Source organism: Bison bison, unplaced genomic scaffold (assembly GCF_000754665.1).
Source record: "Bison bison bison isolate TAMUID 2011002044 unplaced genomic scaffold, Bison_UMD1.0 scf7180017864181, whole genome shotgun sequence".
Lineage (NCBI taxonomy): Eukaryota > Metazoa > Chordata > Mammalia > Artiodactyla > Bovidae > Bison > Bison bison.
Window position 1 is genome coordinate 5,186,160 of NW_011494753.1, and position 13,237 is coordinate 5,199,396.

General features: G+C 39.9%; 1 protein-coding gene and 1 non-coding gene across 2 annotated transcripts in view; both read right to left on the minus strand.

Moving 5' to 3' along the window:
- LOC104991038 (relaxin-3 receptor 2-like) overlaps nucleotides 1-13,237 on the minus strand; it is a 52,491-nt gene that overhangs the window by 20,548 nt on the left and 18,706 nt on the right. The window contains exon 4 of the mRNA XM_010843401.1: nucleotides 10,741-10,912. Coding sequence (XP_010841703.1) covers nucleotides 10,741-10,912 — 172 coding nt within the window. The remainder of the gene's footprint in view (nucleotides 1-10,740; nucleotides 10,913-13,237) is intronic.
- TRNAK-CUU lies at nucleotides 10,356-10,428 on the minus strand. Its single transcript has one exon. It is a non-coding gene; the product is annotated as a tRNA-Lys (tRNA).

Sequence of the window (13,237 nt, forward strand, 5' to 3'; positions counted from 1 at the left end):
AGATCTTTTTTGTACAGTTCTTCTGTGTATTCTTGCCACCTCTTCTTAATATCTTCTGCTTCTGTTAGGTCCATACCATTTCTGTCCTTTATTGAGCCCATCTTTGCATGAAATGTTCCTTTGGTATCTCTGATTTTCTTGAAGAGATCTCTAGTCTTTCCCATTCTGTTGTTTTCCTCTATTTCTTTGCATTGATCGCTGAGGAAGGCTTTCTTATCTCTTCTTGCTATTCTTTGGAACTCTGCATTCAGATGTTTATATCTTTCCTTTTCTCCTTTGCTTTTCACTTCCCTTCTTTTCACAGCTATTTGTAAGGCCTCCTCAGACAGCCATTTTGCTTTTTTGCATTTCTTTTCCATGGAGATGGTATTGATCCCTGTCTCCTGTACAATATCATGAACCTCATTCCATAGTTCATCAGGCACTCTATCTATCAGATGTAGTCCCTTAAATCTATTTCTCACTTCCACTGTATAATCATAAGGGATTTGATTTAGGTCATACCTGAATGATCTGGTGGTTTTCCCTACTTTCTTCAATTTAAGTCTGAATTTGACTATAAGGAGTTCATGATTTGAGCCACAGGTCAGCTCCCAGTCTTGTTTTTGCTGACTGTATAGAGCTTCTCCATCTTTGGCTGCAAAGAATATAATTAATCTGGTTTCAGTGTTGACCATCTGGTGATGTCCATGTGTAGAGTCTTCTCTTGTGTTGTGGGAAGAGGGTGTTTGCTATGACCCAGTGTGTTCTCTTGGCAAAACTCTATTAGCCTTTGCCCTGCTTCATTCCGTATTCCAAGGCCAAATTTGCCTGTTACTACAGGTGTTTCTTGACTTCCTACTTTTGCATTCCAGTCCCCTATAATCAAAAGGACATCTTTTTTGGGTGTTAGTTCTAAAAGGTCTTGTAGGTCTTCATAGAACTGTTCAACTTCAACTTCTTCAGTGTTACTGGTTGGGGCATAGGCTTGGATCACTGTGATATTGAATGGTTTGCCTTGGAAATGAACAGAGATCATTCTGTCATTTTTGAGATTGCATCCAAGTACTGCATTTCAGACTCTTTTGTTGACCATTATGTCCACTCCATTTCTTCTAAGGGATTCCTTCCACAGTAGTAGATATAATGGTCATCTGAGTTAAATTCAACCTATCCAGTCCACCATAGTTCACTGATTGCTAAAATGTCAACATTCACTCTTGCCATCTCTTGCTTGACCACTTCCAATTTGCCTTGATTCATGGACCTGACATTCCAGGTTCCTATGCAATATTGCTCTTTACAGCATCAGACCTTGCTTCTATCACTAGTCACATCCACAGCTGGGTATTGGTTTTGCTTTGGCTCCATCTCTTCATTCTTTCTGGAGTTATTTCTCCACTGATCTCCAGTAGCGTATTGGGTACCTACGAACCTGGGGAGTTCCCCTTTCAGTATCCTATCATTTTGCCTTTTCATACTGTTCATGGGGTTCTCAAGGCAAGAATACTGAGGTAGTTTGCCATTCCCTTCTCCAGTGGACCACATTCTGTCAGACCTCTCCACCATGACCCGCCTGTCTTGGGTGGCCCCACATGGCATGGCTTAGTTTCATTGAGTTAGACAAGGCTGTGGTTCGTGTGATCAGATTGGTTAGTTCTCTGCAATTATGGTTTCAGTGTGTCTGCCCTCTGATGCCCTCTCACACTCCTACCGTCTCACTTGGGTTTCTCTTACCTTGGACATGGGGTATCTGCATAGGAAATTCCTGCATAGAAAAGCTTTAAGGCTAGCAATCTGACTGAAAAAGGATAGGTAATGAAGTCTGCATCTAGAAATTTCATTGTTTACCAAGTTCCCTGCCAGTTTATTTAGTCCTCTGACGGCCATTTGTCAGGTCCTCCTCCTCCCCTTCTCCAGCCTGGATCACACGGAAGTGAAAACAAAGCGGGAGACGCTAGGCAGGCTTGGGGTTTTACAGCTTTTTGAGCTAGTGGACTTTTGGCCACCTCCAAGAGATGCTAATGTGAATACCACATTGAAACCACTCGGTGGTGTGGGTAGGGGCTCTCAGGAGCTCTAGTCCTTTAATGTCTCAGCTCAGAGAGAATTCAGGGAGGGGCAAGGTGATAGATAAGGGGTTTATTTTGGTACTGATGAACCTATTTGCAGGGCAGGAATAGAGACACAGATGTACAGAATGGACTTGTGGACACAGTGAGGGAAGGAGATGGTAGGATGAACTGAGAGTAGCACTGAAATATATACATTACCATGAGTGAAATAGCTAGCTGGTGGGAAGCTGCTATATAACAGGGACCTCTGCCCAGTGCTCTGTGATGACCTAGAGGGGTGGGAAGGTGTGTGGAATGGGAGGGAGGTTCAAGAGAGGAGGATACATGTATATTTATGGCTTATTCCCATTGTTGTAGGGTAGAAACCAACAGCATTGTAAAGCAATTATCCTCCAATTAAAAACAAATTTAAGAAATTGAGCTTTTTTCTAAAAAAAAAAAAAAAGTGATTTATTAGAATAGGAATTTGTGAGGCTTACACAAGGGTGGATGAGAGGGTGCTAAGCCCCAAGAACTTACTTGGCTACAGTTTTATAAACAAAGGAAAACGGGGTGGAGGGCGGTGGGCAGGAAAGACCACCTTCTTCCTCATTCTTGAGTAGGCATCATACTTCCATCATCAGTTCTCCAGGTTGGGCAAGGGAGTTTTCTCCCTTGGTCAAGCCAGGACTGTCATCGCACTATGGAAAAATTTTTTCAAGTCAGTACAATGAGGGTCTTTACTTTGAAGTGTCACCTTTCCATAAATTATTGTTTTTTGTATGTGTGTGTGCGCGCAGAGAGTATGTCCTAGGGATCATTAACTTATTGAGCTCACTGGGCAGAATATGGGTCTCATGCCACCATTGTTTTATTGGGTTGGGGCATGTCCCATGCTTCCGATGCATAGTTTTTGTTGCTAAGCCAGCCTGCTTGGTTTTATGGTCAAGAACTGCTTTCTTGAGTAATCATTAACTTACAGGGGTCTCCCATACTTTTTTCTTTACTTACAATCCCCTAATGGGATTAACTATTTAATCACCTACTATTTGTTCCTTTACTGTGTCCCTATCATTGTTATACTGATGTCGGGGCTCTGCACACCCCTATTTGTGCAATTTTCTGTCACCTATTTTCTTTCAGCTATTATTGAATATACACGCAATTTAGATGAATTTCATCTTGTCATACCCCTGTTCCAAAAGTCTGTAATTTACTCAGCTGCAAAATGGGGAGACCAATAGCACCTTTCCATTGATTTACTATGAAATTGCATGGAAAGGGCTTCCCAGGTGGCATAGTGGTAAAGAATCTGCCTGCCAATGCAGGAGACACAAGAGAAGCAGATTCAATCCCTGGGTCAGGAAGATCCACTGGAGGAGGAAATGGCAACCTACTCCAGTATTCTTGTCTGGAAAATTCCATGGACAGAGGAGCCTTGTGGGCCACAGTCCATGGGGTCGCTAAGAGCTGGACACGGCTGAGCACGCACACACCTTCCTTTCGTGGAAAGGCTTAGCGAGGCACTGAACAGTGAATTGGTGCTCAACAAATATTACGGAGGATAAATCCCAAAGTACTTAGTTTGGCATTTTAAGTCCCTCCACAAACAGTCCCCACCCTTCCTCCAGGCTTCATTCTTGTCTCCATGCCTTTTCTAAACCCTCCCCAGAACATATTATGCACCCAATGAATTCCAGACCCGTCTCTATTTATCTGACTCCAAGTTCTCCTTCAATCTTCCTTTAACACAACCCCTTCTTTGACCATAGAAACCCACAAAGAATCCTCACTCCGTCTCTCTGTACAGAATCTGGTCTGCACTACTTAGAGTACACAAAAAGGGGGCAAGGGCCTCTCTGTGACCTGTCTTTGTGACCACCAAAACTCTGAAGTACACTTCTTTTTTTAAAATTTTTTGAATACAAAATATTTTAAAGTAATCCAATAATTCAATTTTTAATATAAAAATGAAGACAGTGAAAAGTGTCTTTCATACTTCAGTCCCTTATCTGCCCCTTCCCCATCAAAGGTACTACTCTTATAAGTTGTTTGAGTATCTTAGCATCCACATTGTGTTCTTTCTCCATTTATATTAAAATCAAAGTTTTTGCTTTATGTTTTAATTATTCAAGTACTATTTGAATATTTGAGTCATCCACGATGCAACAATTCAGAGATATAAAATACAGGGCAAAAGTTGAGGTAAGGACTCCTTTTATTTTCCCTCATTTACTCCCCCACCCCCACCCCCATCATTTTGCGTGGACACTTTTCTATGCTCCCTAATTGCTTTTTCTTTTTCTATAAATGGACTATATATATTGTTCTGTGTCTTCTTCTTTTTTAACTTCATGATATGGCTTAGAGGTCACTCCAATTGCATATGTGTCCTTCTCACATTTTTAACTATTCATGACATACTATAGTATAAATAGATCATATTTATCTAAATTTGGGCTTCCTAGGTGGTGCTAGTGGTAAATTAGCAGGCTAGTGCCTGCCAATGCAGAAGACATAAGAGACACAGGTTTGATCCCTGGGTGGGGAAGATGCCCTGGAGGAGGAAATGGCAACCCACTCAGTATTCTTGCCTGGAGAATCCCACGGTCAGAGGAGGCTGGTGGGCTACCGTCCATAGGGTCACAAAGAGTCGGACACGACTGAAGTGACTCGGCTTGCATGCATCTAACCTTAGTTCTGTTGCCGGACATTTAGGTTGCCTTCAGTTTTTCATTGTTAGAAATACATGCCTTTCAACCTTAACCTTTGTGCACATTGTTTTTATATTTTTAGGACCTTATATGCAGAATGACTGAGTCAAAGACTGGACATTTTAAGCTTAGGAAAGCCTTCATCAACTTACATTTCAACCAGCAGTTAAAGAGAGAGCTTGTTTTCCCACATCTTTACCATACATAGTATTACCAGTCTGTAAACACTTGTTTTAATATAAGAGTAAGTCATTTGTGTAAAGGAAGCCAGACATTAAAGACAATATACTTTAACAATGGTGTTAGAAATCAGGATAAGTGGTTAACTGGTGAAGAAGAAGAATTGACTAGAAAGGGGCATTAGGGACTTCAGGGTTCTGGGAATGTTCTAAAACCTTAACCTGATGTGATTATATGGGTGTTTACAAATGTAAAAATTCATCAAGTGGTACACTTATGAATCATGCACTTTACCATATCTATATTTTTAAACAGAGAGTCTTTTAAATTAATTAATTTATGTATTCATTTGGCCGCACCGGTCTTAGTTGCAGCACACAGGATTTTTAGTTGTGGCATGCAAACTCTTGGTTGTAGCATGTGAGTTCTAGTTTCCTGATCAGAGCTAAAACCCCTGCTCCATGCATTGGGAATGTAGTGTCTTAGCCACTGGACCACCAGGGAAGTCCCTATCATGTCTATACCATAAAAAATATTTTTTAAATCACTTTATTTTATATTTTATTATGAACATTTCAAACATACAGGAAAGTAGAAAAAACAATATATTACATATCATCTCAATTCAACAATTGTGAATGTTTTCCCATATTTGGCGTGTATATACATATCTGTGTTTGTATGTGTGTAAGACATCAGGACCTATTACACTTGATTTCTTCAGTATGTACTTCCAAAATAGAAAAGCATTCTCTCCTACATACCACAATACCGTTATTATACCCAACACAATTAACAATAATTCCCTAAATTCATATCATTCCCATTTCACATTTCCTCACTTGTTCATAGAATATTTTTATCTCTGTTTGTTTATTGCTTGTTAAAATAAGATCCATTAAATGACAAGGTATTGCATTTGGTTGTTAAATTTTAAAGTATTTTCAGATCTAGGCAGGAAGTTCTTAAAGTAGGTGTCCCTGTATACAATTCAAAGGGTTCATGAACTTGGATGGGGGAAAAAAATACATCTTTATTTTCATCAAATTCAAAGTGAAATTTAGTATTTCCTTTCATGATAAATTGGGAAGATCCCCTGGAGAAGGAAATGGCAATCCACTCCAGTACTCTTGCCTGGAAAATCCCATGGACAGAGGAGCCTGGTGGGCTACAGTCTGTGGGGTCTCAAACAGTCAGACACGACTGAGCGACTTCACTTTCATGATAAATGAAGATAACAAAACTGATAATATCGCTAGCACCTGTGGCTTTGTCACGATAAAAATGAGATGTTTTGTATCACTTGAGTTCTTGCGTATATTTCAGAAATACTATTTAGTCATCATTACTTTGAAATTACTGTAATTATTAGACCTGTTTCTAGATCATATTTGTTGTTCAGTCACTAAGTTGTGTTGGACTTTCAGCAACACCATGGTCTGTAGCCCACCAGGCTCCTCTGTCCATGTGGGCTTTCCAGGCAAGAATACTGGAGTGTGTTGCCATTTCCTTCTCCAGGGGGTCTTCCTGACCCAGGAACCTAACCTACATGTCCTGCATTGGCAGGCAGATTCTTTAGCACTGAGCCACCAAAATGAAGCATGTACCTTACTATAGCATATTTTAAAATATTTTCATAACTGTACATGAGTGTCAGGACTTCCCTGGTGGCTCAGTGGTAAAGAATCCACCTGCCAATGCAGGAGATGTAGGTTAGATCCCTGGATCAGGAAGATCCCCTAGAGAATGAAATGGCAACCCACTCCAATATTCTTATGTGGAAAATCCTATGGACCGAGGAACCTGGAGGGCTACAGTCCATGGGGTGGCAAAGAGTTGGACACCACTCAGCAACTAAGCAAGAATAACAACAATTTCAACATAATTGTTTTTCTTTATAATCCTATGTTTTTATATTTTATACATTTAAAAGCATTCTGGAAAAACAGTTCATTGGCTTCACTGGACTGCCATGGGAGTGAGAGGGGAGCCCTTGACACAAAAAACAGTCCATCCACACACATATACTTTATTATTTGTGGTTCATGACATTTGCCTTTTGAAGAAACTGATTCTTTTGAATGTCTGACAATCTGCATTTGTCTGTTTATTCATGGGGTTACTGAACTCATTTCACTTTTCCTATATTTCCTATAAACTTAAGTCACATTTAAAGACTCAATTAGATCTAAGTTGAGAGTTTTTGACAAGAACAATTTATAGGTGATGCTCTGCACTTGTCATTGCAACATATCAGGAGGTACATGATGTCTGGTTGTCTCATTAGTGATGCTAAATTTGATCACTGGGCTAAGGAGGTTAAGATACTTTCATTTTTGCATAATGAGACAGTATGTAAATGAATAGAAATTTAAAACTATAAACAAGAGTAAAGGGAACTGTACAATGAACCCTGGCATACTCCTCTCTGAGCCTCCATCAGATCAGATCAGTCGCTCAATCGTGTCCGACTCTTTGCGACCCCATGAATCGCAGCACGCCAGGCCTCCCTGTCCATCACCAACTCCCGGAGTTCACTGAAACTCACATCCATCGATTCAGTGATGCCATCCAGCCATCTCATAGCTATTAACATATGGCCAATCTTGTGTCTTTGGTACCCAATTATTCCAACCCTAGCAAAATACACACAAATTCCAAATATCATGTCTATTTCATTCCTAAACAAGTAAGTACATATCTCTAAAAAATAAGGGCTTTTCAAAAAACACAATAATACCATTATTGCATTTAAAAATAGCTCCTTAATATCTTCAATTATCCAGTCAGTGTTCAGATTCCCAGCATTGTCTCATGTGATCTTCTGATTCTATTGTGTATGTCAGATTATAATCTTATGACTGGTTGGTTCAAATCAGGATCCAAACACAGTCCATGCATTTCATTTGATTGAATTCATTCTCTCTCTCTCTTCTTCTTGCCATTTACTTGTTGAAGAAACTGGACCACTGAGAATTAGCACAGTTTCTTAAAATGATTTATTTATTGAATAATTAAATATAAAGTCTCCAAGTATTCCATGGGAGAATAAAATGTGTTTAATTTAGTATATCTTTGAAAACATTCTTTTGGTACAAACTGTTATAAATCATTAGCCAACATAATGAATCACCAGTCAACAATAAGAAAATGTTGTCTGAGACTGCAGTCATTTCTAAATGCTACTTCCGATGGAGCTGTGATCATAATGTCCTCACTTGAGCTGAATGTAGGTCCACATCCAAACCATTGTTTTCCTACAGCTTTGGAAATTAAGGGAAATGAAGATGATGACAACTACTTAATATAAGGTATACTGAAATAAATTTAAAATCAAAATCACTTCCCAAAAGAACAATGATCATGTTAGTTTCCTGCGGCCATCATAACAAAATACCACAAACTGGATGGTTAAACACAAAATGTGGCCTCACAGTTCTGGAGGCTAGAAATCCAGGATCAAGGTGCTGGTAGGTTTGGTTCTTTCTGAGGGCCCTGAGGGAGAATCTGTCTCAGGATTTTCCCCTAGCTTTTAGTTGTCTGCCGGCAAATTTTGGCATCCCTTGGCTTATAAACGAATCACCCTGATCTCTGCCTTTATTTCACATGGCATTCTCCCATGTGTCTAGGTGTGCATTTCTGTGTGCATGGGGTGTCCATATTTCCCCCTTTTATAAAGACATCAGTCAAATTGGATTAAAAATGCAATATACTCTGATATGACCTCATAACTAATTACATCGGTAACAACCCTATTTTCAAATAAGGTCACATTCTGAAGTCCTAGGGGTTAAAACTCCAGCATATGACTATCAGGAGGACTCAAATTCAACCCATAACAATGATCTTTAATTTAAAAAATGGATGTATATTTAAAAGTAAATATATCTTCATTGACTTCCTCATCAATTTACTAGCTTGCTTTTTCTCTGGCCGAGTTGCCTTTTTAAAAATTCTACTTCACCTACCATCACCTAGAGATTAAATATTCCTTTGTAACAACAGAAGTATTTAGGGATCTTCATTTTTTATTGTGAAATTTTCCATGTGTTTCTTCCAAAGCCTGAAACTGTATCTTGAATTAATGATTATAACATATGGTCAGTGTGGAGAATGTTTGAGAATTGCAGGGAATACAGAAAATATTTAAGACAAGAAAAGAATTTTCATTTGTGAACATAAAAGCGAAGTTTTGACCTAAGGAATTGAGTTCTTTTAGGGAAACATACTAATGAAAAGATAATTACTTGCTTTGAAGGTTTTTTTTTTTTTTTTTGAGTTATGGTTTATTTACAGTGTTGTGTTAATTTCTGCTATACAACAAATTGATTCAGTTATACATACATATACATGTATATACACACACATGTATGTACACATACTTCCCTTGTGGCTCAGATGGTAAAGAATCTTCCTGCAATGCAGGATCCCTGGGTCAGGAAGATCCCCTGGAGAAGGAAATGGCAACCCACTCCAGTATTCTTTCCTGCCTGGAGAATTCCATGGACAAAGGAGCCTGGTGCCTCAGTTCATGGGGTTGCAAAGAGTCTGACTGAGCGACTATCACTCAGCACTCAAACAGACACATATATTTACCTTCTTTTTTTACTATTTTCCATTATGGTTTATCACAGGATATTAAATGAAATATGAGACTCCAAAATTGCTGCAGTTTGGATCACTAACTTAGGAAAAAAAGGATTAAGTCCTGTGTCTGTCCACAATAGCTACCTGATTAACTAATCACTAAAACAATCTTACAGTGGTTTAAGTGAAGCCCCTCAGTTGTGTCTGACTGTTTGCAACCCCATGGACTGTAGCCTACCAGTAATGGAGTGGGTTGCCATTTCCTTCTCCAGAGGATCTTCCCAACCCAGGGATCAAACCCAGGTCTCACACATTGCCGGCAGGCGCTTTACCATCTGAGCCATCAGAGAAGCCACAGTGGTTTAAATAGCCCATAAAAACCACAAGCCCTTCCCATACGCCAAAGTAAATTAATTTACTTAGAGGAATTCAAGGATATGAAATGAATATGCATAGGAAACCCTGTGAACCAAAGCTGATATCCAAACTAATTTTCGCGTATGGCAGAGCATAAAGTAAAAACTATGCATTTCAAACATCTTGACAGAGATCACTTCAACCCTACAATTTCATTAATTTTTCATGTCCTCTATCTCTTAACCTTTGGCATTCCACTGCCTTTCAAATAGACCACTCAGTAACAAATACTTCTCTACACATATACTCTTTAACTGTGTATTTATAATCTGAAATTGTTTTCTAGTTTTAATGTTTCCTTTTTAAACTTGTTCAGTTTTAGTAGTTTTTAATGTATTGTTTGAAAACAAGAACTTTTGGTTTGAGGTCACTTTTTAGAGATGGTGAGAACTGATATCACGTTGGAAAGACATCATAAAGCAACCGCCCAACGTGGGGCTCGAACCCACGACCCTGGGATTAAGAGTCCCATGCTCTACCGACTGAGCTAGCCGGGCAGTTGATGGTCTATCTTTTTCTTAGGTCCTTTCAAAAATATCAAGATTATTTTAACCTGTTTTAAGACTTGCATGTAAATTTTTTCTCATAATTTTTTCGGTAAAGTTTTCTTTTTTTTTCTTTTTTAACTACTCTCAAAACTGTGTTTCATTTCTGATTGTGTGCATGGAAACTTATACTATTTTAAAAAGTATATAAACGGCCCTCTAGCGGTGAGCGATGAAGGGGACTGATGCAAACGACCCCGAAGCGGAAGTGAGCGTAGGGTGCCTGCTGTTTATCCCGGAGATTTCTGCTGGCAGAGCGCTCACCCCTGCAGCTCCGGGGACCCAGAACGTCCTCGACACCTCCGTGGCCAGACACAACATCTGGCTCGGAGGAACGTCCTGCGTACCTTCCAGTGAAAATCAGAATACAAAGCACAGCTGTAGAGCGGGCTGGCCTCTCACGGCCCCCGGTGGCTTTGAGGTATCTGGCACTTTTCTGTGGCGCGAAGGTGGTTCAACAAAATAATAGACGGTATAAAAGCTAACGTAGTCTCAGAAATTAACTGAATTAGTTATGGCGTTTGCTCACACACAGCTAAAAGGTGAAAACATTTGTCTTTCAGTATGATAGCATCTCTGTGTGGGAAGTGCCCATTACTGCAAACCTCTCCACACTAAAACGAAAAGAATTAAAGATTTATTCTGCTTTTCTAGCAGTAATAGAGTCCCAGTTGATGAGGGAGTGCTCTTCTTTCTAGGGTAGGGGGAAAATGTAAGATTAGAAAAAGCAGAAATCTGCAAACCCTTGTAAAGGAGGCTTATCCATCAAGGTTAAATGATTGAGGCTACATGGGTTACCTTCTAGAGGCAGGGGGGACAATCTAAGTGTAACATGGAGATATCAGACTGTCACCACTCTGAGAAAGTAATCTTGAGTTTTGCTAGTGGTTTACTAACCTTCAGCAAGATTGTGTCTTCAGTGGTGATATAATCTGAAGTACACAAGATCAATGGTAATTATTTATTCTAGCCAAAAAAATGTTTTACCTGGATCTATCAATCGGGGCTTCCCAGGTGGCTCAGTGGGTAAAGAATCTTCCTGCAAAGCAGAAGAAGCAGGAGGGAAAGAGGGGTGGTTTGATCCCTGTATTTGGAAGATCCCCTGGAGGAGAGCCTGGCAACCCACTCCAGTATTCTTGCCTGAAGAATCCCATGGACAGAGGAGCCTGCTGGGCTACAGGCCATAGGGTTACAGTTGAACACAACTGAAGCGGCTGAGCACACAGGCACATCAACCATTAGATATTAATTCCAATTTACCGGAAATAAAGAAAGTTGAGGAACCAGACAAATGACAGCACAAAGAAACAGAAGCACAAAATCAGAAAGTGAGAAATTTTCCATAACAACCCGCCTGGTGTGTTCAACAAGTAAGTATTGTATTTTTAAAAATGACTTTTTGCTAGGTTAAAAGAGATACAGTGGCTATAAATAATCAGAGGCAATGGGTAATTCTGGATTGGGTACCACCCTGTACTCTGTATGTGTTTCATTTTTTTAAATTACAGTAAAATAAACAAAATTTACTATTTTAACCATTTTTAAGTGTATAGTTCAGTGGCATTCATATATTCACATTGTTGTGCAACCATCACCACCATCCTACTCCAGAACTATTTCATCTTCCCAGATTGAAACTCTGTCCCCTTTAAACAATTCCCCATTCTCCCCTCAGCCCCTGGTAACCACCATTCTAATTTTTGTCTCTATAATTTTTTTTTTTTCTCGGCTGCGAGGGGCCTTGGTTGCAACACATGGGATCTTCCAGTTTCAACATGTAGGATCTTTAGTCATGGCATGTGGGAATTTGGTTCTCTGACCAGAGATTGAACCAAGGCCCCCTGCACCAGGACCCCAGGGGCTGAGCCACTGGATCACTGGGAAGTTCCTTGTCTCTATAAATTTGATTATTCTAAGTGCCACATGTAAGTGGAACCACACAATATTTTATCTTTTTGTGTCTAGCTTATTTCACTTAGCATAATGTTTTCAAAGTTCATCCGTGTTGCAGCATATATCAGAATTTCCTTTTTTGTTAAGGCAGAATAAATATCCCATCTCATGAATATACTACATTTTGCTTACCCATTCATCAGTTGGTGGGCATTTGGGCATTACTCACAAAAGGCAAACTTTTGTGAGTAATGCTGCTCTGAATATTGGTGTACAAATATCTGTTCAATTCCCTGCTTTCAGTTCTTTGGGGTGTATATCCAGAAATGAAATTGCAGGATCATATAGTAATTCTGGGCTTCCCTGAGGGCTCAGATGGTAAAGAATTTGCCAGCAATGAGAGAGCCCCTTATTCAATCCCTGGGCTCCTTATTCAATCCCTGGAGAAGGGAATGGCAACCCACTCCAGTATTCTTGTCTGGAGAATTCCATGGACAGAGGAGCCTGGTAGGCTGTAGTTCTACGTGTAATTTCTTTAGGAAGTTCCTATAGAATTTTAATCTTTATGTAAGTCACCTCTTTAATGTGGGCCTCTGTTTCTGCATCTACAAAATACAGGGAAGTGGGATGACAAGGGATGAGAGTGAGAGAGGAAAGGCTAGAAAAGGGAGAACTTAAAGAGGTCTCTAAGGAGCTCATGAATTCATGACCACCTGCTGCTGCTGCTGCTAAGTTGCTTCAGTCATGTCTGACTCTGTGCAGCCCACCAGGCTCCCCCGTCCCTGGGATTCTCCAGGCAAGAACACTGGAGTGGGTTGCCATTTCCTTCTCCAATCGCATGAAAGAGAAAGTAGAAAGTGAAGTCGCT